We start from the raw sequence: 24813 nt of genomic DNA, 5'->3' as shown, positions 1-24813 counted from the left end.
GCCAGCACCTATAGCACAGTGCCCTCACAGCTGACCTGTTACTGTACTGTAGACCCTGTGTGGGTTAGAGGGGCTGTCTTAGAGACACTGTGTTCCCTGCAGCCAGCACCTATAGCACAGTGCCCTCACAGCTGACCTGTTACTGTACTGTAGACCCTGTGTGGGTTAGAGGGGCTGTCTTAGAGACACTGTGTTCCCTGCAGCCAGCACCTATAGCACAGTGCCCCCACAGCTGACCTGTTACTGTACTGTAGACCCTGTGTGGGTTAGAGGGGCTGTCTTAGAGACACTGTGTTTCCTGGAGCCAGCACCTATAGCACAGTGCCCTCACAGCTGACCTGTTACTGTACTGTAGACCCTGTGTGGGTTAGAGGGGCTGTCTTAGAGACACTGTGTTCCCTGCAGCCAGCACCTATAGCACAGTGCCCTCAGAGCTGACCTGTTACTGTACTGTAAACCCTGTGTGGGTTAGAGGGGCTGTCTTAGAGACACTGTGTTCCCTGCAGCCAGCACCTATAGCACAGTGCCCTCAGAGCTGACCTGTTACTGTACTGTAGACCCTGTGTGGGTTAGAGGGGCTGTCTTAGAGACACTGTGTTTCCTGGAGCCAGCACCTATAGCACAGTGCCCTCACAGCTGACCTGTTACTGTACTGTAGACCCTGTGTGGGTTAGAGGGGCTGTCTTAGAGACACTGTGTTCCCTGCAGCCAGCACCTATAGCACAGTGCCCTCAGAGCTGACCTGTTACTGTACTGTAGACCCTGTGTGGGTTAGAGGGGCTGTCTTAGAGACACTGTGTTCCCTGCAGCCAGCACCTATAGCACAGTGCCCTCAGAGCTGACCTGTTACTGTACTGTAGACCCTGTGTGGGTTAGAGGGGCTGTCTTAGAGACACTGTGTTTCCTGGAGCCAGCACCTATAGCACAGTGCCCTCACAGCTGACCTGTTACTGTACTGTAGACCCTGTGTGGGTTAGAGGGGCTGTCTTAGAGACACTGTGTTCCCTGCAGCCAGCACCTATAGCACAGTGCCCTCAGAGCTGACCTGTTACTGTACTGTAGACCCTGTGTGGGTTAGAGGGGCTGTCTTAGAGACACTGTGTTCCCTGCAGCCAGCACCTATAGCACAGTGCCCTCAGAGCTGACCTGTTACTGTACTGTAGACCCTGTGTGGGTTAGAGGGGCTGTCTTAGAGACACTGTGTTTCCTGCAGCCAGCACCTATAGCACAGTGCCCTCACAGCTGACCTGTTACTGTACTGTAGACCCTGTGTGGGTTAGAGGGGCTGTCTTAGAGACACTGTGTTCCCTGCAGCCAGCACCTATAGCACAGTGCCCTCAGAGCTGACCTGTTACTGTACTGTAGACCCTGTGTGGGTTAGAGGGGCTGTCTTAGAGACACTGTGTTCCCTGCAGCCAGCACCTATAGCACAGTGCCCCACAGCTGACCTGTTACTGTACTGTAGACCCTGTGTGGGTTAGAGGGGCTGTCTTAGAGACACTGTGTTTCCTGGAGCCAGCACCTATAGCACAGTGCCCTCACAGCTGACCTGTTACTGTACTGTAGACCCTGTGTGGGTTAGAGGGGCTGTCTTAGAGACACTGTGTTCCCTGCAGCCAGCACCTATAGCACAGTGCCCTCAGAGCTGACCTGTTACTGTACTGTAAACCCTGTGTGGGTTAGAGGGGCTGTCTTAGAGACACTGTGTTCCCTGCAGCCAGCACCTATAGCACAGTGCCCTCAGAGCTGACCTGTTACTGTACTGTAGACCCTGTGTGGGTTAGAGGGGCTGTCTTAGAGACACTGTGTTTCCTGGAGCCAGCACCTATAGCACAGTGCCCTCACAGCTGACCTGTTACTGTACTGTAGACCCTGTGTGGGTTAGAGGGGCTGTCTTAGAGACACTGTGTTCCCTGCAGCCAGCACCTATAGCACAGTGCCCTCAGAGCTGACCTGTTACTGTACTGTAGACCCTGTGTGGGTTAGAGGGGCTGTCTTAGAGACACTGTGTTTCCTGGAGCCAGCACATATAGCACAGTGCCCTCACAGCTGACCTGTTACTGTACTGTAGACCCTGTGTGGGTTAGAGGGGCTGTCTTAGAGACACTGTGTTCCCTGCAGCCAGCACCTATAGCACAGTGCCCTCAGAGCTGACCTGTTACTGTACTGTAGACCCTGTGTGGGTTAGAGGGGCTGTCTTAGAGACACTGTGTTTCCTGGAGCCAGCACCTATAGCACAGTGCCCTCACAGCTGACCTGTTACTGTACTGTAGACCCTGTGTGGGTTAGAGGGGCTGTCTTAGAGACACTGTGTTCCCTGCAGCCAGCACCTATAGCACAGTGCCCTCAGAGCTGACCTGTTACTGTACTGTAGACCCTGTGTGGGTTAGAGGGGCTGTCTTAGAGACACTGTGTTCCCTGCAGCCAGCACCTATAGCACAGTGCCCTCAGAGCTGACCTGTTACTGTACTGTAGACCCTGTGTGGGTTAGAAGGGCTGTCTTAGAGACACTGTGTTCCCTGCAGCCAGCACCTATAGCACAGTGCCCTCAGAGCTGACCTGTTACTGTACTGTAGACCCTGTGTGGGTTAGAGGGGCTGTCTTAGAGACACTGTGTTCCCTGCAGCCAGCACCTATAGCACAGTGCCCTCAGAGCTGACCTGTTACTGTACTGTAGACCCTGTGTGGGTTAGAGGGGCTGTCTTAGAGACACTGTGTTCCCTGCAGCCAGCACCTATAGCACAGTGCCCTCAGAGCTGACCTGTTACTGTACTGTAGACCCTGTGTGGGTTAGAGGGGCTGTCTTAGAGACACTGTGTTCCCTGCAGCCAGCACCTATAGCACAGTGCCCTCACAGCTGACCTGTTACTGTACTGTAGACCCTGTGTGGGTTAGAGGGGCTGTCTTAGAGACACTGTGTCCCCTGCAGCCAGCACCTATAGCACAGTGCCCTCAGAGCTGACCTGTTACTGTACTGTAGACCCTGTGTGGGTTAGAGGGGCTGTCTTAGAGACACTGTGTCCCCTGCAGCCAGCACCTATAGCACAGTGCCCTCACAGCTGACCTGTTACTGCACAAGCTCTGAGGCCCTAGGCATACAATTAGTCTAGAATCATACCAGACACTAATACAGACCTGTACACTACACTTGCTTAGCGTAAATGAGGGAAATACCTCCCAGGTTGACCTAGTTCATGTATACTGAATATACTGTGTAAGTCTTTGAATCTTGAGTGTTTGTACTTTAGTCCTAAATCAATATAAACAATGATGTTACTCTTAACGTGCCTTTTTGCCTTGTTTGCCCCTCTACCACTTGATCTCCCTTTTGCTGCAGTTAGATAGATACAGAGTGGTCTTTTATGGTCTTGTAAGTAGTATTGGTTGTGGCTACTACTTTACTCTACACAGACTCTGAGTGTTCCTATGGTGCACACTTTGGTGATGCATACTTAGTGGTAGTGTCTATCTATGGAGAGACTGTCTTAATGGCCCTTGGCATGGGGCACTGAGCAGACACCTGGCAGGCGGTGTACCCATCCTCAGACAGTCCCTCAGTTGTCCCCTGGCCTCACCTGGCATGGCCTGGTAGCATGCTCCACAGGGCGGTTGGCAGCAGCGGCACGGTCACTATGGGCAGTAGGCTCTGGGTACAGTGGGCAGTGGGCACACAGACAGACAGAGGGGAGTGTGGGAGAGAGAGAGAGAGAAATGGCTTTAAAACCATGAGTAAGGAAATAGAAAAATGTCAAACACAGTGTGTCAGTGTGGAGGTTTTTAGGTAAAAAACAATACTGTAAAATCACCAGGAATTCACCCAAAAATTAGTTTAATTAGAAATATGTTTACAAGTTTTCCCACGAATAGAATGAAATCAAGGTGTAAAATGATTGTTCTTTTCAAATTCAATCTATTGTTTGGCCCCCGACCATCCACTCAGTCCCTGGCTGCTGTTTCCATTGGAGGGAGTTTGAGCTCATGTAAATGCAGACACAATGCTTACTCTGTGGTGTAAACTTGAGAGAGTAAAACGTCCATCCTGTCTGAGTCAGAACACATGAACCATGGACAGCTCTTGTTGGGGGTTGACCAAAAGGTCAATGACATTGTGACACGGATGCCCCCACCCCCCCAGCATTACACACACACTTCCCAGAACTCTCCACTGTACTCAGCCTCCTGGCCTTGAAGGGATTTAGACTAGAAACATAAATATCTATACCAGGATAGCTACCCTTATACTCAACTTAATGATCACAAATGCTTTGTCATTCACAGATGGTCCGTTCACGGGGACCCCTCCCACTTACGGGTACGATGCGGACCGTGCGGAGGAGCAGAGGCGCCACCATGACATCCTGCCCTACATCGACGACTCGCCCTCCTCTTCGCCACACCTCAGCTCCAAGAGCCGCAGCAGCCGAGACACCCTCTCCTCCGGATCCCTTGAGTCCTCCAAGTCGGTGAGTGCCACCCCCCGTTTAGTCTGTCACAAAGGTAACCTCCCAATCACCCCAGGAAGCTCCTCATGTCTCTCCTACTCTGTTCTATCACCTTCTGGCCCTCCATCACAGCCTGCCATGAAGAAACATAGACACTTATCTCTGAAGCCTCTTTCTCCTCATAGGTTACCATGAAGAGAGACCCCCCCCCAATCGATCTATAGTATAATAGCTTATTATCTTCATCAATAAGCCATACTACCTTAGTGACATTATATTGCCATTTTTGTAATGGGATTACCTTGCGATTGGTGTGTGTGTGTGTACACCTCACTGATTGGGTTAGACTGGTGCTATGTTAGTATGTGTTGTTGTAAATGCACCATACTGCAGTGTCTCTCTCCTGGAGGAAGTAATCACATCACTGTACTGCAGTGTCTCTCTCCTGGAGGAAGTAATCACATCACTGTACTGCAGTGTCTCTCTCCTGGAGGAAGTAATCACATCACTGTACTGCAGTGTCTCTCTCCTGGAGGAAGTAATCACATCACTGTACTGCAGTGTCTCTCTCCTGGAGGAAGTAATCACATCACTGTACTGCAGTGTCTCTCTCCTGGAGGAAGTAATCACATCACTGTACTGCAGTGTCTCTCTCCTGGAGGAAGTAATCACATCAGTGGTAATAAAGTAAGGCCTGTGACCCACCCCTGCCTCGCCTCCGTAGCAGACAGAGTGCTTGTCAAATTGATTGATGGTTGAATCTGCCAATAAATGGGGAGTCCCTGGGCGGTTTTAATAAGCATACACAGACACACACACACTCTCACTGTACACAAAGTGTGATGGATTTGGTATTGCAGGGATTGAGTGACATTTGCTGACCAAACTCCTGTATGTAGAGTCCCACTCCCTGAGTAAACTCCTGTATTTAGAGTCCCACTCCCTGAGTAAACTCCTGTATTTAGAGTCCCACTCCCTGAGTAAACTCCTGTATTTAGAGACCCACTCCCAGAGTAAACTCCTGTATTTAGAGACCCACTCCCTGAGTAAACTCCTGTATTTAGAGACCCACTCCCTGAGTAAACTCCTATATTTAGAGACCCACTCCCTGAGTAAACTCCTATATTTAGAGACCCACTCCCAGAGTAAACTCCTATATTTAGAGACCCACTCCCTGAGTAAACTCCTGTATTTAGAGTCCCACTCCCTGAGTAAACTCCTGTATTTAGAGACCCACTCCCTGAGTAAACTCCTGTATTTAGAGTCCCACTCCCTGAGTAAACTCCTGTATTTAGAGACCCACTCCCTGAGTAAACTCCTGTATTTAGAGACCCACTCCCAGAGTAAACTCCTGTATGTAGAGTCCCACTCCCTGAGTAAACTCCTGTATTTAGAGTCCCACTCCCTGAGTAAACTCCTGTATTTAGAGACCCACTCCCTGAGTAAACTCCTGTATTTAGAGACCCACTCCCTGAGTAAACTCCTATATTTAGAGACCCACTCCCTGACTAAACTCCTGTATTTAGAGACTCACTCCCTGAGTAAACTCCTGTATTTAGAGGCCCACTCCCTGAGTAAACTCCTGTATTTAGAGACCCACTCCCTGACTAAACTCCTGTATTTAGAGACCCACTCCCTGACTAAACTCCTGTATTTAGAGGCCCACTCCCTGAGTAAACACCTATATTTAGAGACCCACTCCCTGAGTAAACTCCTGTATTTAGTGACCCACTCCCTGAGTAAACTCCTGTATTTAGAGGCCCACTCCCTGACTAAACTCCTGTATTTAGAGACCCACTCCCTGACTAAACTCCTGTATTTAGAGGCCCACTCCCAGAGTAAACTCCTATATTTAGAGACCCACTCCCTGAGTAAACTCCTGTATTTAGTGACCCACTCCCTGAGTAAACTCCTGTATTTAGAGACCCACTCCCTGAGTAAACTCCTGTATTTAGAGACCCACTCCCTGACTAAACTCCTGTATTTAGAGACTCACTCCCTGAGTAAACTCCTGTATTTAGAGACCCACTCCCTGACTAAACTCCTGTATTTAGAGGCCCACTCCCAGAGTAAACTCCTATATTTAGAGAAACTCCTGAGTAAACTCCTGTATTTAGTGACCCACTCCCTGAGTAAACTCCTGTATTTAGAGGCCCACTCCCTGAGTAAACACCTATATTTAGAGACCCACTCCCTGAGTAAACTCCTGTATTTAGTGACCCACTCCCTGAGTAAACTCCTGTATTTAGAGACCCACTCCCTGACTAAACTCCTGTATTTAGAGACCCACTCCCTGACTAAACTCCTGTATTTAGAGGCCCACTCCCAGAGTAAACTCCTATATTTAGAGACCCACTCCCTGAGTAAACTCCTGTATTTAGTGACCCACTCCCTGAGTAAACTCCTGTATTTAGAGGCCCACTCCCTGAGTCAAATCCTGTATTTAGAGTCCCACTCCCTGACTAAACTCCTGTATTTAGAGGCTCACTCCCTGAGTAAACTCCTGTATTTAGAGGCTCACTCCCTGAGTAAACTCCTGTATTTAGAGGCCCACTGCCTGAGTAAACTCCTGTATTTAGAGGCTCACTCCCTGAGTAAACCTGTTACTGGAGTGTTAGCAGAGAGAGAGAGCTCCAGCTATTTTTTATATATATTTTTAATTTATTTGTGGGGATTTATTTAACTTTTTTTTAACTAGGCAAGCTAAAAATATTACACTCAACATCCATACAGCAGCACCACACATAGACAGATTTGTGCACACTGTTGTTTTTCAGTAGTCGTCTCCAAAATGCAATGATGTCCGTCTGTCACATTCTGACCTTTATTTCCTTTGTTTTGTCTTTATTTAGTATGGTCAGGGCGTGAGTTGGGGTGGGCAGTCTATGTTTTGTGTTTCTATGTTTTTCTATTTCTGTGTTTGGCCTAGTATGGTTCTCAATCAGAGGCAGGTGTTGTTAGTTGTCATCATAAAAAATCATAAAAAATGCAGAACCAAGAACAGATACAGCCCTTGGTTCACTCCAGACCTGACTGCCCTCGACCAGCACAAAAACATCCTGTGGCGGACTGCAATAGCATCGAATAGCCCCCGTGATATGCAACTGTTCAGGGAAGTCAGGAACCAATACACGCAGTCAGTCAGGAAAGCTAAGGCCAGCTTCTTCAGGCAGAAGTTTGCATCCTGTAGCTCCAACTCCAAAAAGTTCTGGGACACTGTGAAGTCCATGGAGAACAAGAGCACCTCCTCCCAGCTGCCCACTGCACTGAGGCTAGGAAACACGGTCTCCACCGATAAATCCATGATTATCGAAAACTTCAATAAGCACTTCTCAACGGCTGGCCATGCCTTCCGCCTGGCTACTCCAACCTCGGCCAACAGCTCCGCCCCCCGTAGTTCCTCACCCAAGCCTCTCCAGGTTCTCCTTTACCCAAATCCAGATAGCAGATGTTCTGAAAGAGCTGCAAAATCTGGACCCGTACAAATCAGCTGGGCTTGACAATCTGGACCCGCTATTTCTGAAACTATCTGCCGCCATTGTCGCAACCCCTATTACCAGCCTGTTCAACCTCTCTTTCATATCGTCTGAGATCCCCAAGGATTGAAAGCTGCCGCAGTCATCCCCTCTTCAAAGGGGGAGACACCCTGGACCCAAACTGCTATAGACCTATATCCATCCTGCCCTGCCTATCTAAGGTCTTCGAAAGCCAAGTCAACAAACAGGTCACTGACCATCTCGAATCCCACCGTACCTTCTCCGCTGTGCAATCTGGTTTCCGAGCCGGTCACGGGTGCACCTCAGCCACACTCAAGGTACTAAATGATATCATAACCGCCATCGATAAAAGACAGTACTGTGCAGCCAGTCTTCATCGACCTCGCCAAGGCTTTCGACTCTGTCAATCACCAAATTCTTATCGGCAGACTCAACAGCCTCGGTTTTTCGGATGACTGCCTTGCCTGGTTCACCAATTACTTTGCAGACAGAGTTCAGTGTGTCAAATCAGAGGGCATGCTGTCCGGTCCTCTGGCAGTCTCTATGGGGGTGCCACAGGGTTCAATTCTCGGGCCAACTCTTTTCTCTGTATATATCAATGATGTTGCTCTTGCTGCGGGCGATTCCCTGATCCACCTCTACGCAGACGACACCATTCTATATACTTTCGGCCCGTCATTGGACACTGTGCTATCAAACCTCCAAACGAGCTTCAATGCCATACAGCACTCCTTCCGTGGCCTCCAACTGCTCTTAAACGCGAGTAAAACCAAATGCATGCTTTTCAACCGATCGCTGCCTGCACCCGCATGCCCGACTAGCATCACCACCCTGGATGGTTCCAACCTTGAATATGTGGACATCTATAAGTACCTAGGTGTCTGGCTAGACTGCAAACTCTCCTTCCAGACTCATCAAACATCTCCAATCAAAAATCAAATCCAGAGTCGGCTTTCTATTCCGCAACAAAGCCTCCTTCACTCACGCTGCCAAGCTTACCCTAGTAAAACTGACTATCCTACCGATCCTCGACTTCGGCGATGTCATCTACAAAATGGCTTCCAACACTCTACTCAGCAAACTGGATGCAGTCTATCACAGTGCCATCCGTTTTGTCACTAAAGCACCTTATACCACCCACCACTGCGACTTGTATGCTCTAGTCGGCTGGCCCTCACTACATATTCGTCGCCAGACCCACTGGCTCCAGGTCATCTACAAGTCCATGCTAGGTAAAGCTCCGCCTTATCTCAGTTCACTGGTCACGATGGCAACACCCATCCGTAGCACGCGCTCCAGCAGGTGTATCTCACTGATCATCCCTAAAGCCAACACCTCATTTGGCCGCCTTTCGTTCCAGTACTCTGCTGCCTGTGACTGGAACGAATTGCAAAAATCGCTGAAGTTGGAGACTTTTATCTCCTCACCAACTTCAAACATCAGCTATCCGAGCAGCTAACCGATCGCTGCAGCTGTACATAGTCTATAGGTAAATAGCTCACCCCTTTTCACCTACCTCATTCCCATACTGTTTTTATACTGTTTTTATTTATTTACTTTTCTGCTCTTTTGCACACCAATATCTCTACCTGTACATGCCCATCTGATCATTTATCACTCCAGTGTTAATCTGCAAAATTGTATTATTCGCCTACCTCCTCATGCCTTTTGCACACATTGTATATAGACTGCCCATTTTTTTCTACTGTGTTATTGACTTGCTAATTGTTTACTCCATGTGTAACTCTGTGTTGTCTGTTCACACTGCTATGCTTTATCTTGGCCAGGTCGCAGTTGCAAATGAGAACTTGTTCTCAACTAGCCTACCTGGTTAAATAAAGGTGAAATAAAAAAATAAAATAAAAAAATACTTAGTTTGGGTTTAACTGTTGGTTGGTGGGTGTTTGTTTCCGTGTCTGTGTCTGTCGCCACACGGTACTGTTTTGGTTTGGTTATTCACGTCATCGTTTATTGTTTTTGTATTCTTAGTGTTCAGTTTATGTTTTTAAAATAAACGACATGAACACTTACCATGCCGCATCTTGGTCCGATCCTTACTCCTCTTCAGACGAAGAGGAAGAAATCTGCCATTACAGAAACACCCACTAACAGAGGACCAAGCAACGTGGTAATGGGCAGCAGCAACAGCGGCCGAAGACACAGGACTCATGGACTTGGGAGGAAATTCTAGATGGGAGAGGACGCCGTCCCAAAGCAGAGCTGGAGGCGCTGGTATGAGGAGGCAGCACGGCGGCGCGGTTGGAAGCCCGAGAGTCAGCCCCAAAAATATCTTGGGGGGAGGCACACAGGGAGTGTGGCGAAGCCAGGTAGGAGACCTGCGGCAACTTCCTGTGCTTAACGGAGAGCGAGAGGGACCGGGAAGGCACCGTGTTATGCTGTGGAGCGTACGGTGTCCCCGGTGCGGTACATTCCAGCTCCACGTATCGGCCGGGCTAGAGTGGGCATCGAGCCAGGTGCCATGAAGCCGGCTCTACGCATCTGGTCTCCAGTGCGTCTCTTTGGGCCGGCGTACATGGCACCAGCCTTACGCATGGTGTCCCCGGTTCGCCAGCACAGCCCAGTGCGGCTTATTCCACCTCGCCGCACTGGTCGGGCTACTGGGAGCATTCAACCAGGTAAGGTTGGGCAGGCTTGGTGCTCAAGAGCTCCAGTGCACCTGCACGGTCCGGTCTATCCAGTGCCACCTCCGCGTACTAGCCCTCCGGTGGCAGCCCCCCGCACCAGGCTGTCTCTCCGTCTTCTGCCTACAGGGTCTCCCGCCTGTCCAGCGCTGCCAGAGCTTTCCTCCTCTCCAGCGCTACCAGAGTCTCCCGTCTGTCCAGAGCTGCTAGAGTCTCCCGTCTGTCCAGAGCTGCTAGAGTCTCTCGTCTGTCCAGAGCTGCTAGAGTCTCCCGTCTGTCCAGAGCTGCTAGAGTCTCCCGTCTGTCCCGAGCTGCTAGAGTCTCCCGTCTGTCCTGAGCTGCTAGAGTCTCCCATCTGTCCTGAGCTGCTAGAGTCTCCCGTCTGTCAGGAGCTGCTAGAGCCGCCAGTCTGTCCTGAGCCGTCAGAGCCGTCAGTCAGCCAGGACCTGCCAGAGCCGTCCGTCAGTCAGGACCTGCCAGAGCCATCAGTCAGCCAGGACCTGCCAGAGCCGTCAGTCAGCCAGGAACTGCCAGAGCCGTCAGCCAGCCAGGAACTGCCAGAGCCGTCAGCCAGCCAGGAGCTGCCAGAGCCATCAGCCAGCCAGGAGCTGCCAGAGCCGTCAGCCAGCCAGGAGCTGCCAGAGCCGTCAGCCATCCAGGAGCTGCCAGAGCCGTCAGCCATCCAGGAGCTGCCAGAGCCGTCAGCCATCCAGGAGCTGCCAGAGCCGTCAGCCATCCAGGAGCTGCCAGAGCCGTCAGCCAACCAGATGCTGCCAGAGCCGTCAGCCATCCAGGAGCTGCCAGAGCCGTCAGCCATCCAGGAGCTGCCAGAGCCATCAGCCAGCAAGGAGCTGCCAGAGCCGTCAGCCAGCCAGGAGCGGCCAGAGCCGTCAGCCAGCCAGGAGCGGCCTGGAGCCGCCCTTCACTCCAGAGCTGCCGGAGTCTCCCGCCTGTCCGGCGCTGCCGGAGTCTACCGCCTGTCCCGGCGCTGCCGGAGTCTATCATCCATTCAGGACTGGTGGCGTGGGTCCCCAGTCCAAGATCGGTGGCAAGGGTCGCCGCTCTAAAGAGGCCACGGAGACGGGCTAAGAGGCGCACCAAAACTATGATGAAGTGGGGTCCACGTCCCGCGCCAGAGCCGCCACCGTGGACAGACGCCCACCCAGAACCTCCCCGGTTTTGCAGCCGGAGTCTGCACCTTTGGGTGGGGGGTGGGGGGTACTGTCACGTTCTGACCTTTATTTTCCTTCATTTTGTCTTTATTTAGTATGGTCAGAGCGTTAGTTGAGGTGGGCAGTCTATGTGTTGTGTTTCTATGTTTTGCTATTTCTGTATTCGGCCTAGTATGGTTCTCAATCAGAGGCAGGTGTCGTTAGTTGTCTCTGATTGAGAATCATACTTAGGTAGCCTGGGTCTCATTGTTGGTTGGAGGGTGTTTGTTTCCGTGTCTGTGTCTGTCGCCACACGGTACTGTTTTGGTTTGGTTATTCACGTCATCGTTTATTGTTTTTGTATTCTTAATGTTCAGTTTGTTTTTAAAATAAACATTATGGACACATACCACGGCGCATCTTGGTCCGAAATCTGCCGTTATACTGTCCTTGATACCCCCCCCCCCCTCCGTCCGTCCGTCCTTGATACCCCCGGGTTCAGCAGCTCGCCCACACAGCAGAGTGAGTCACCACCGTTTGATCCTGCTATCTCCCCCAGAGTCTTGGAAAGTATTACAGTACAATAACTCACTCCTTTAGAGAACAAGATTATTCCGAGATGTTAAGATTTCACATTACACCAAGTGTTTGGGAACAGAGAGAAGAGAGAGAGAAGAGAAACGGTCTGATTAACGCTTCAGTGATAGAGAGGGATGATGTTGATGTTCAGAAGAATTGTGAGAAATTAAAGTGAACAGGAGTTATATAAAACGAGACGAGCTTCGCCACCCACAATCGCCTCCTACCTGGCTTTGAACGTTTCTCTCAATGTCCTCAGTTATTAGGCCATCTGCTTACATACACGATAATAACTGTTGGTATGCCTTACGGTGTATTTCCACAGAGCAATTAGACTTAGACCTACTTAAACAAATCAGTAGTGACCATGAATCCATCCATGTGGTATTTAGCTTTTGTTTAGAATGATACATGAAGTCAAGGTACACACAGTTACTGTAGACTGGGTGGGTGCTTCGCATATAGATTTGTTTACTATGCATGCACGCACACACACACCACACGCGCACACACACACCGCATGCACACCCACACACGCACGCATGCACACACACACACACACACACACACACACACGCACAGTGTTGGAGTGATCAGCTGAGTTATAGGTCCAGGACCAGACTCCCTCAGTCTCTACACATCTGAATTCTGAGAGGGGCTCATTAGTTGTTGCTACGGCGATAAATAAAAGATGATAGTCTGGAGATGCGATGGGCCCCCTGAGGAGGAGAGTTGAGTCTGGGGCTGAGCAATGAATGAATACACACTTGCTCACCTCCACAATGGAAACGTGGGCTGGCTGGGCCCATTATATCTCTGAGAGGTTTCACATTCATTTTTCTCTTTCATTCACTTTTATCTGATCATTTCTGTTATCAAGTGTCCGTCAGGCTTTTGCCCTGTCTGGCCTCCAGGGTTAGATAAAGATTCAACGCACATCAGAAAAATATTAGATTCAATCTGTGGATCTTCTTCAGGTGAGATCGGTGGTCTGTCACCTGTCAGACATGTCGCTGTTCCAAACATCCAACGCGTACATACTGTTGTCACTTAGAAAGGCTTCATATTCTCTTCTCTTCTAACACTCTCCTCTAGTATGGAAGCAGAAACGGCTTGTTGTATAAGAACCAAGAAGCAGAGCGATGCACAGCACAGACATATGGGTAATGGAGTCCACAGCACAGACATATGGGTAATGGAGTCCACAGTACAGACATATGGGTAATGGAGTCCAAAGCACAGACATATGGGTAATGGAGTCCACAGTACAGACATATGGGTAATGGAGTCCACAGCACAGACATATGGGTAATGGAGTCCACAGCACAGACATATGGGTAATGGAGTCCACAGTACAGACATATGGGTAATGGAGTCCACAGCACAGACATATGGGTAATGGAGTCCACAGCACAGACATATGGGTAATGGAGTCCACAGCACAGACATATGGGTAATGGAGTCCACAGCACAGACATATGGGTAATGGAGTCCACAGCACAGACACATGGGTAATGGAGTCCACAGCACAGACACATGGGTAATGGAGTCCACAGCACAGACATATGGGTAATGGAGTCCACAGCACAGACACATGGGTAATGGAGTCCACAGCACAGACATATGGGTAATGGAGTCCACAGCACAGACATATGGGTAATGGAGTCCACAGTACAGACATATGGGTAATGGAGTCCACAGCACAGACATATGGGTAATGGAGTCCACAGCACAGACATATGGGTAATGGAGTCCACAGCACAGACATATGGGTAATGGAGTCCACAGCACAGACATATGGGTAATGGAGTCCACAGCACAGACCTCTCGGTAATGGATTCCATCAGTGAGTCGGGACCCCTGTAGTTCCACTGAGACTCTTACTGACATCTGCTGCTTCCACTACCTGTTCAGTGGCCATGGAGGTAGGAGTTTAAGGCTCATTTAGCCCCCCTTAAACACACACACAGGACATGATCACATTCTGTCATTCATTTCAGCCTGCATTTCTACATGTGGGGACTTATTATTTCTCCTATGGCATTTGTAAATAAATAGTTTTCCCACTCTCTCTCTCTCACTGTCTGACGATATAGGGCACCTTGGAGTGTGCCCGTCTGGCATGGGGAAACACACACACAGACACACAGACACACAGACAGACACACAGACAGACAGAGGCCCCATACCTGAGGGAGCATTGTGTTTACCCCTCCCTCTCTCCACTCAGTGTCTCTCTTTCCAAGGAGCCCCAGGTTGTGCTCTGAAATAGCTGGGTACGGATAGCTTTAGTTCAGCTTATTGAACCAGACGTCTGGGTTGGATATCCCAGACCCAGGATAGGACCTGCCTACCTGGCCCAGCCATGGCCTGCTTTGCTCTCTGTCTCTCATCTCCTCTGTCCTGTAGCCTGAGGGTTAGCTATGCCTGTCCTCTGTCTTGGCCATTTTAAGAGACCAACCTACATCCCATGGGAAATACTGACTGTCAGTTATTTTAGGTTCCTTGGTTAGGCTAGACGGCCCAAAGATTTCCGTTGGCCGCATGTTGAATGTTGTTACTCTCTAGTGAGGTTCGGTTGTCCTGGAAGAATGCGAGAACAATGGCTTCTTTAAAAACAAAGCTGCATTTACAGGAGCAATTAGGGTTAATTGCCTTGCTCAAGGGCACATTGACAGATAAAAAATTAAATACAAAAAATGTTACCCCTTTTTCATGGTATCCAATTGGTAGTAGTTACTGTCTTGTCTCATCGCTGCAACTCCCGTACGGACTCAGGAGAGGCGAAGGTCAAGAGCCGTGCGTCCTCCGAAACACAACCCAACCAAGCCGCACTGCTTCTTGACACAACGCACATCCAACCCGGAAGCCAACCGCATCAATGTGTCGGAGGAAACACCGTACACCTGGCGACCTGGTTAGCACGCACTGCGCCCAGCCCGCCAAGCCACAGGAGTCACTAGTGCGCGATGAGACAAGGATATCCCTGCCGGCCAAACCCTCTCTAACCCGGATAACGCTAGGCCAATTGTGCACCGCCCCATGGGCCTCCCGGACGCGGCCGGCTGCGACAGAGCCTGGGCACTGTGATGCAGTGCCTTAGACCACTGCACCACTACGGAGGCCACCAACAGATTTAATATCTAGTCGACTCGGGTATTTGAACCAGGGGCCTTTCGGGTTACTGGCCCAATGCTCTTAACCACTAAGCTTCCTGTATTTTAGACCACAGAGTTTATTAACTACAGTGCCCTCAGAAAGTATTCACACCCCTTGACCTTTTCCACATTTTGTTGTTGTTACAGCCTGAATTAAAAAATTATTTTCAAAATTTTTACTAATTAATAAAAAATGTAAAGCTGAAATGTCTTGAGTCAATAAGTATTCAACCCCTTTGTTACATTAAGGAGTAAAAATGTGCTTAGCAAGTCACATAATAAGTTGGACTCACTCTGTGTGCAATAATAGTGTTTAACATGATTTTTGAATGACTACCTCATCTCTGTACCCCACACATACAATTATCTGTAAAGTCGATCAGTCGAGCAGTGAATTTTAAATACAGATTTTACCATAAAGACCAGGGAGGTTTGCATCCTGTTTGCAACAAGGCACTAAAGTAATACTGCAAAAAATGTGATAAAGCATTTCACTTTTTTGTCCTTAATATGAAGTGTTATGTTTGGGGCAAATCCAATACAACACATTACTGAGTACCATTCTCTATATGGTGCTAAGCACAGGCAAAATCCTAGAGGAAAACCTGGTTCAGTCTGCTTTCCACCAGACACTGGGAGATGAATTCACCTTTCAGCAGGACAATAACTTAAAACACAAGGACAAATCTACACTGGAGTGACATACCAATAAGATATTCTTGAGTGGTAAAGTTACAGTTTTGACTTAAATCTGCTTGAAAATCTATAGTAAGACCTGAAAATGGTTGTTTAGCAATGATCAACAACCAATGTGACAGAGCATGAAGAATTTTCTAAATAATAATGGGCCAATACTACAATCCAGGTGTACAAAGCTCTTAGAAACTTACCCAGAAAGGTTCACGACTGTAATCACTGCCTAAGGTGATTCCAACTTTTGTAAATGAGATATTTTTGTATTTCTTTTTCAATAAATTTGCAAACATTTCTAAAAACATGTTTTCACTTTGTGATTATGGGGTTTTGTGTTTTTTTTTTAATCCATTTTGGATTCCGGCTGTAACACAACAACATGTGGAATAAGTCAAGGAGTATAAATACTTTCTGAAGGCCCTGTAAAGATCCTCTTTCCACCCACTACTTTGTTGTCATCAGACTAATGGTCATGTTTTATTTGCATTGTCTGTACAGTACTTGTGTGTGCAATTTTTCATAGTCGTTTCCTGTGTTTGTTGCAGACGGAGTTGGACCTAGAGAAAGGCCTGGAGATGAGGAAGTGGGTTCTGTCTGGGATCCTAGCCAGCGAGGAGACCTACCTCAGCCACCTGGAGGCACTGCTACTGGTGAGAGGCTGGAACACACACACTGGACTTTCCATGAATGCACTATGTATCACATACATGTACACACACAGTACAAACTCTCTCTCTCTCTCTCTCTCTCTCTCTCTCTCTCTCTCTCTCTCTCTCTCTCTCTCTCTCTCTCTCACCTGTTCTCTCAGCCTATGAAGCCTCTGAAGGCAGCAGCCACCACGTCCCAGCCCGTGCTGACCATCCCCCAGATCGAGACCATCTTCTTCAAAGTGCCCGAGCTTTACGAGGTCCACAAGGAGTTCTACGACGGCCTGCTCCCCCGGGTGCAGCAGTGGAGCCACCACCAGCGCGTGGGGGACCTCTTCCAGAAACAGGTGAGGTCATAAGACAGATTCCTGGGGTGTTCCCCTGCCCTGCCCTGCCCTGTGTCTGTTTCTGTGGGAGCCCGGAGCCTGACTCAGGATGACAGAGGACTCCCTCCCTGGACCTGGCTGCATGGCAACATGACATCATGAGCCTAATTCAGAATAACACAGGACCCTTATGCATTATACAGTCTGCCTGTGGTCCTGTGTGGCTCTGTGTCATAGCTCACAGCAGCATCCATACTCCATACTCTGAATGGAAGAAATGTTAAATCAAATCACATTGATCAACCTCATGAGGTGCAACTTATTTTAGGGACAGATGGAATAGCCTCTCTCCTCCTGACCTGAGAGCTTCTGCCACGGAGGCCAGAGCAAAACCTGTACTGACTGGGCCCATTTCATCATGTTCACAACGGGTCAATTAACCCTGAATTAACCACTTGTTTATCCCCCTAATGCTCATGCAGTCACTGCAGAAGTAGAGCCTGAGTCTAGCCTATCATGAGTGCTGTGTGTACGAGGACAGTGCACATGAAGAAGTAGAATGTCACAATGCTGTCTTTTCTACCCAGGGAGCTCTGAGACTAATGTTACACTGTGTGCTCTATGTCTCTAAGAAGCAGCCTATAAATAGTGCCATACACTGAGCGTTAGGGGACTTTTCTCTCTCTCTTCCCTCCAATTATCTTCACAAATCCCGCTCTCCCCGGAGGCCTGAACAATGACTATTTCATTTGTCTGTTATACTGTCAAGGCGGCACACGCCGGAATCCTTTTCCGCATTTATTTATTCATTGTTCGTTTTTCTACTCTCTTGTCTGTGTCTGCTATGTGATAAGCAGTGGCATCAACGGCTGCGTTTTGCGTCTCCCAGCAGACAAGCGTTGAAAGAGGAGCAGTATGGATTCAAAGGTTGTAGGCTACAGTAGAGGAGCAGTCCGTTAGTTCCTCTCTCTATCTCTTTTTCGTTCTGCCTTTCTCTATCAATCTCTTTATCTCCCTCATACCAAAATACATCTTTCCCCCAATTCCTCTCGCCAGACGTCAGGGGAAGAAGATGCCAACACCGCAGGAAAACTCTCCTTACATGACAGCCATTTAGGGTGGAGGAGGGGAGCAAGAGAGGAGGAGAAGAGAGGAGAGGAGGGAGGAGAGTGGGTGAGGGGAGAGGATGGAGGAGAGAGGATGAGAAGAGAGGAGAGGAGGGAGGAGAGTGGGTGAGGGGAGAGGATGGAGGAGAGAGGAGGAGAGGGAGGAGAGTGGGTGAGGGGAGAGGATGGAGGAGAGAGGATGAGGAGGGAGGAGAGTGGGTGAGGGGAGAGGATGGAGGAGAGAGGAGGAGAGGGAGGAGAGTGGGTGAGGGGAGAGGATGGAGGAGAGAGGATGAGAAGAGAGGAGAGGAGGGAGGAGAGTGGGTGAGGGGAGACGATGGAGGAGAGAGGAGGAGAAGAGAGGAGAGTGGGTGAGGGGAGAGGATGGAGGAGAGAGGAGGAGAAGAGAGGAGAGGAGGGAGGAGAGTGGGTGAGGGGAGAGGATGGAGGAGAGAGGAGGAGAGGGAGGAGAGTGGGTGAGGGGAGAGGATGGAGGAGAGAGGATGAGGAGGGAGGAGAGTGGGTGAGGGGAGAGGATGGAGGAGAGAGGAGGAGAGGGAGGAGAGTGGGTGAGGGGAGAGGATGGAGGAGAGAGGATGAGAAGAGAGGAGAGGAGGGAGGAGAGTGGGTGAGGGGAGAGGATGGAGGAGAGAGGAGGAGAAGAGAGGAGAGGAGGGAGGAGAGTGGGTGAGGGGAGAGGATGGAGGAGAGAGGATGAGAAAAGAGGAGAGGAGGGAGGAGAGTGGGTGAGGGGAGAGGATGGAGGAGAGAGGATGAGAAGAGAGGAGAGGAGGGAGGAGAGTGGGTGAGGGGAGAGGATGGAGGAGAGAGGAGAGGAGGGAGGAGAGTGGGTGAGGGGAGAGGATGGAGGAGAGAGGAGGAGAAGAGAGGGGAGGAGGGAGGTGAGGGGAGAGGATGGAGGAGAGAGGAGGAGAAGAGAGGAGAGGAGGGAGGAGAGTGGGTGAGGGGAGAGGATGGAGGAGAGAGGATGAGAAGAGATGAGAGGATGGAGGAGAGGGAGGAGAGTGGGTGAGGGGAGAGGATGGAGGAGAGAGGATGAGAAGAGGAGAGGAGGGAGGAGAGTGGGTGAGGGGAGAGGATGGAGGAGAGAGGAGGAGAAGAGTGGGTGAGGGGAAAGGATGGAGGAGAGTGGGTGAGGGGAAAGGAGGGAGGAGAGTGGGTGAGGAGGAGAAGAGTGGATGAGGGGAAAGGATAGAGGAGAGTGGATGAGGGGAGAAGATGGAGGAGAGTGGGTGAGGGGAGCAGCTAGCAGATTTAGGCTGAGTCTCTCTGATAGAGCTGTCTCCCCCTGTCTGTGAAGTCTCTGTAACAGACAGGCAGCCGGAGGAAAAGTAACAGCTCATCACTACCAGAAAGAAGGGGGAAAAAACTGAAAAAAGGTTAATGACAGGTTATGAGAGAAGTATTCTCACACTCCTTTAAAGCCCCAACATGGGGCTAAATAATACACTGTACTGTTTCCCCCTAATGGTACAGTCCTCTCTGCTGTTTCTTATACAGGTCTATGAATACACCATGGAGATGTTTCTTTATCTAGGATAGGTGCATATGAATGGGGAATTTCAAGAGTAATACTGTAGCATCTTTACACACAAAATATACAATATGTACACCGACATACAGTGTTATGAGTCCATTCTTGTGCTGTTGATGACACCGTCCTCCCAGTCTGTGCTAGATAAGAAAAGCATCCCAACCATGCGGTTACACTCAACATCTTACGTCACCATACAGCCAGCCAGCAACTGTGTGTGTCGAACGGCTCCAACTGCTCCATGTCTGCAGCGCTATTACCGCCATTCCGGCTCCTCCCCGCCCATAGTGGGATTGTCACGCTCTGAATTCCTGTCCACTGTGGTGCAGATTTATTCTGGCCCGAGGCAGGTCTCAGACGCAGTGGGGATAGGATTGCTTGGTGGGGGAAAATTGCTTACCGCTTCAACTTCTAGCAGCTCCTGGAAAAACGTGGGTTTCTTTCGACTGTGGGACAAAATCGATTGTCTCAGCGTGACACCAGGGGACAGGAAATACTGTAAAGGTCAGGGGTCACACCAGGATGATAATGTGTGGGAATGGGATGAGCTCATAGGTGATGCTAGAAAGTAAAGAGAGGAGAAGGTTTTTAGGAACAGGTTCTGGCAGCCGCTGGCAGCCTGCTGTCTGTCATCTACGTACAATGACCTGGAGATATTCATGAGCAGGTGCAGGTGGGCCAGTGCGAAGGTGAAGTAGAGAAGCATATTGTGTCCTGAACACTGGGTTCTTGTAGACTATTCTTCAGGGGCACACTAAGCTACCTTGGTGCTGTGTGTGTAGCTGTGTGTGTGTGTGTGTTCGTACGTGTGTTGGTGTGTGCGTGTGTGTGTGTAAAACATTTTTGCGTTTGCCTCAGTTGCCCCCTCTCTCGTCATTACACACTCTACCCCCCTCTTCATCCATTGCTGTCAGGCTTGTATTCAGGAGAATGGATTGGGCAGTTGAGCGCTAAGGAGATGGATAGTGTTACTGACGGGCAGAGTTTCAAGGAGTTAGGACGGCTGAATGAGATTTTCAAATGTGTTTTTACAGCAACTGTTACCCAGGACACTCATTACTCACCCCAGCGTAGGCCTCCACTCCGCCGCTACCATGGCAACAGCCGTAGGCCGGGACTGCGCCACGGAAACGCTGGTGTTTCCTGTGGCGATGATGACATTGCCCCGTCTGTCGAACTGTGTCCCAAACACTTAGTTTTTTTTCTCCACTCATTATGGTGAACTCTGTTGTTGGGTTGTAAGCTGTCATTTCTCATGTTGTGATTATGCCAACATGTCCTTCTTTCCCCCAAAACAGAAATGCAAACAGAAGGCCTGTTTTGGTAAATATGGGCTATGGAAAGTGGTGACTGTGTTTTAATGTGGCTTTTGTATTTTGTCCTCTCTCGCACCCTCCCCGTCCATTCGACAGGCCAGCCAGCTGGGAGTTTACCGGGCCTTTGTGGACAACTACGAGGTTGCTGTGGAGACGGCTGAGAAGTGCTGTCAGGCCAACACGCAGTTCGCTGAAATCTCTGAGGTAATGGGAACTGGCACAGAGGTAGATGGGGTGGTATGGGAGGGAGGGAGGAGAGGAGAGGAGACAGGGAGGTATGGGAGGTGAGGGAAGGAGGGAGGGAGAAGAAGAGATGGAGAGGTATGGGAGGAGAGGAGACAGGGAGGTATGGGAGGAGAGGGGACGGGGAGGTATGGGAGGGGAGGGGACGGGGAGGTATGGGAGGGGAGGAGACAGGGAGGTATGGGAGGAGAGGAGACAGGGAGGTATGGGAGGAGAGGGGACGGGGAGGTATGGGAGGGGAGGGGACGGGGAGGTATGGGAGGGGAGGAGACAGGGAGGTATGGGAGGAGAGGAGACAGGGAGGTATGGGAGGAGAGGAGACAGGGAGGTATGGGAGGAGAGGGGACAGGGAGGTGTGGGAGGAGAGGGGACAGGGAGGTGAGGGAGGAGAGGGGACAGGGAGGTGAAGGAGGGAGGGAGGTAGGGAGGGGAGGAGAGGGGACAGGGAGGTGAGGGAGGGAGGAGACAGTGAGGTATTGGAAGAGAGGGGACAGGGAGGTGAGGGAGGGAGGGAGGTGAGGTAGGGAGGGGAGGTGAGGGAGGGAGGGAGGAGACAGTGAGGTATTGGAAGAGAGGGGACAGGGAGGTGAGGGAGGGAGGGAGGGAGGAGACAGTGAGGTATGTGAGGAGAGGGGACAGGTAGGTGAGGGAGGGAGGGGAGGAGAAGGGACAGGGAGGTGAGGGAGGGAGGGAGGAGACAGTGAGGTATTGGAAGAGAGGGGACAGAGAGGTGAGGGAGGGAGAAGAGGAGACAGTGAGGTATGGGAGGAGATGGGACAGAGAGGTGAGGGAGGGAAGAGAGGAGACAGTGAGGTATGAAGGTAGAGGGGACAGAGAGGTGAGGGAGGGAGGAGAGGAGACAGTGAGGTATGGGAGGAGAGGGGACAGAGAGGTGAGGGAGGAGAGGGGACAGGGAGGTATGGGAGGAGAGGAGACAGGGAGGTATGGGAGGAGAGGGACAGGAGGTGAGGGAGGAGAGGGGACAGGGAGGTATGGGAGGAGAGGGGACAGGGATGTATGGGAGGAGAGGGGACAGGGAGGTATGGGAGGAGAGGGGACAGGGAGGTGAGGCAGGAGAGGGGACAGGGAGGTATGGGAGGAGAGGGGACAGGGAAGTATGGGAGGAGAGGGGACAGGGAGGTATGGGAGGAGAGGGAACAGGGAGGTATGGGAGGAGTGGGGACGGGGAGGTATGGGAGGAGAGGGGACAGGGAGGTCAAGGAGGGAGGGAGGGAGGAGGGAGGGAGGGAGGGAGGGAGGGAGGGAGGGAGGGAGGGAGGGAGGGAGGGAGGGAGGGAGGGAGGGAGGGAGGGAGGGAGGAGACAGGGAGGTATGAGAGGAGAGGGGACAGGGAGGTGAGGGAGGAGAGGGGACAGGGAGGTGAAGGAGGAGGAGGGAGGGAGGGAGGGAGGGAGGGAGAGGAGGAGGAGGGAGGGAGGGAGGGAGGGGACAGGGAGGTGAGGTAGGGAGGGGAGGAGAGGGGACAGGGAGGTGATGGAGGGAGGGAGGAGACAGTGAGGTATTGGAAGAGAGGGGACAGGGAGGTGAGGGAGGGAGGGAGGGAGGGAGGGAGGGAGGGAGGGAGGGAGGGGAGGGAGGAGGGAGGGAGGGAGGGAGGAGACAGTGAGGTATGTGAGGAGAGGGGACAGAGAGGTGAGGGAGGGGAGAGGAGACAGTGGGGGATGGGAGGAGAGGAGACAGAGAGGTGAGGGGGGGAGAGGAGACAGTGAGGTATGGGAGGAGAGGGGACAGAGAGGTGAGGGAGGGGGAGAGGAGACAGAGAGGTGAGGAGGGAGGAAAGGAGACACTGAGGTATGGGAGGAGAGGGGACAGAGAGGTGAGGGAGGGTGGAGAGGAGACAGTGAGGGATGGGAGGAGAGGAGACAGAGAGGTGAGGGAGGGGGAGAGGAGACAGTGAGGTATGGGAGGAGAGGGGACAGAGAGGTGAGGGAGGGGGAGGAGACAGTGAGGGATGGGAGGAGAGGAGACAGAGAGGTGAGGGAGGAGAGGGGACAGGGAGGTGAAGGAGGGAGGGAGGGGACAGGGAGGTGAGGTAGGGAGGGGAGGAGAGGGGACAGGGAGGTGAGGGAGGGAGGGAGGAGACAGTGAGGTATTGGAAGAGAGGGGACAGGGAGGTGAGGGAGGGAGGGAGGGAGGTGAGGTAGGGAGGGGAGGAGAGGAGACAGGGAGGTGAGGAGGGAGGAGACAGTATGGTATTGGAAGAGAGGGGACAGGGAGGTGAGGGGAGGGAGGGAGGGAGGAGACAGTGAGGTATGTGAGGAGAGGGGACAGGGAGGTGAGGGAGGGAGGGGAGGAGAGGGGACAGGGAGGTGAGGGAGGGAGGGAGGAGACAGTGAGGTATTGGAAGAGAGGGGACAGGGAGGGAGGGAGGGAGGGAGGTGAGGGAGGGAGGAGAGGAGACAGTGAGGTATGGGAGGAGAGGGGACAGAGAGGTGAGGGAGGGAGGAGAGGAGACTGTGAGGTATGGGAGGACAGGGGACAGAGAGGTGAGGGAGGGGGGAGAGGAGACAGTGAGGGATGGGAGGAGAGGAGACAGAGAGGTGAGGAGGGGGAGAGGAGACAGTGAGGGATGGGAGGAGAGGGGACAGAGAGGTGAGGGAGGGGGAGAGGAGACAGTGAGGGATGGGAGGAGAGGAGAGGAGACAGAGAGGTGAGGAGGGAGAGGAGACAGTGAGGGATGGGAGGAGAGGAGACAGAGAGGTGAGGGAGGGAAGAGCTGAGACAGTGAGGTATGGGAGGAGAGGGGACAGAGAGGTGAGGGAGGGGGGAGAGGAGACAGTGAGGTATGGGAGGATAGGGGACAGAGAGGTGAGGGAGGAGAGGGGACAGAGAGGTGAGGGAGGGAAGAGATGAGACAGTGAGGTATGGGAGGAGAGGGGACAGAGAGGTGAGGGAGGGGGGAGAGGAGACAGTGAGGTATGGGAGGAGAGGGGACAGAGAGGTGAGGGAGGGAAGAGAGGAGACAGTGAGGTATGGGAGGATAGGGGACAGAGAGGTGAGGGAGGGAGGAGAGAAGACAGGGAGGTATGGGAGGAGAGGGACAGAGAGGTGAGGGAGGAGAGGGGACAGGGAGGTATGGGAGGAGAGGGGTCAGGGAGGTGAGGGGGAGAGGGACAGGGAGGTATGGGAGGAGAGGGGACAGGGATGTATGGGAGGAGAGGGGACAGGGAGGTATGGGAGGAGAGGGGACAGGGAGGTATCGGAGGAGAGGGACAGGGAGGTGAGGGAGGAGAGGGGACAGGGAGGTATGGGAGAGAGGGGACAGGGAAGTATGGGAGGAGAGGGGACAGGGAGGTATGGGAGGAGGGGACAGGGAGGTATGGGAGGAGTGGAGACGGGGAGGTATGGGAGGAGAGGGGACAGGGAGGTGAAGGAGGGAGGGAGGGAGGGAGGGACGGTGGGAGGGAGGGAGGGAGGAGACAGGGAGGTATGAGAGG

At 51.6% G+C, this 24813-nt stretch overlaps 1 protein-coding gene across 1 annotated transcript in view; it reads left to right on the top strand.

Annotated features, from left to right (window-relative positions):
* The window catches only part of LOC118373619 (breakpoint cluster region protein-like), a 202279-nt gene that overhangs the window by 115311 nt on the left and 62155 nt on the right, over positions 1-24813 (top strand). The window contains exons 2-5 of the mRNA XM_052525649.1: positions 4279-4463; positions 16708-16812; positions 16971-17156; positions 21209-21316. Of these exons, the coding sequence (XP_052381609.1) occupies positions 4279-4463; positions 16708-16812; positions 16971-17156; positions 21209-21316 (584 nt within the window). The remainder of the gene's footprint in view (positions 1-4278; positions 4464-16707; positions 16813-16970; positions 17157-21208; positions 21317-24813) is intronic.

The sequence above is a fragment of the Oncorhynchus keta genome, chromosome 9 (assembly GCF_023373465.1).
Source record: "Oncorhynchus keta strain PuntledgeMale-10-30-2019 chromosome 9, Oket_V2, whole genome shotgun sequence".
NCBI classification, from domain to species: Eukaryota; Metazoa; Chordata; class Actinopteri; order Salmoniformes; family Salmonidae; genus Oncorhynchus; species Oncorhynchus keta.
This window is presented reverse-complemented; position numbering and strand designations above follow the sequence as displayed.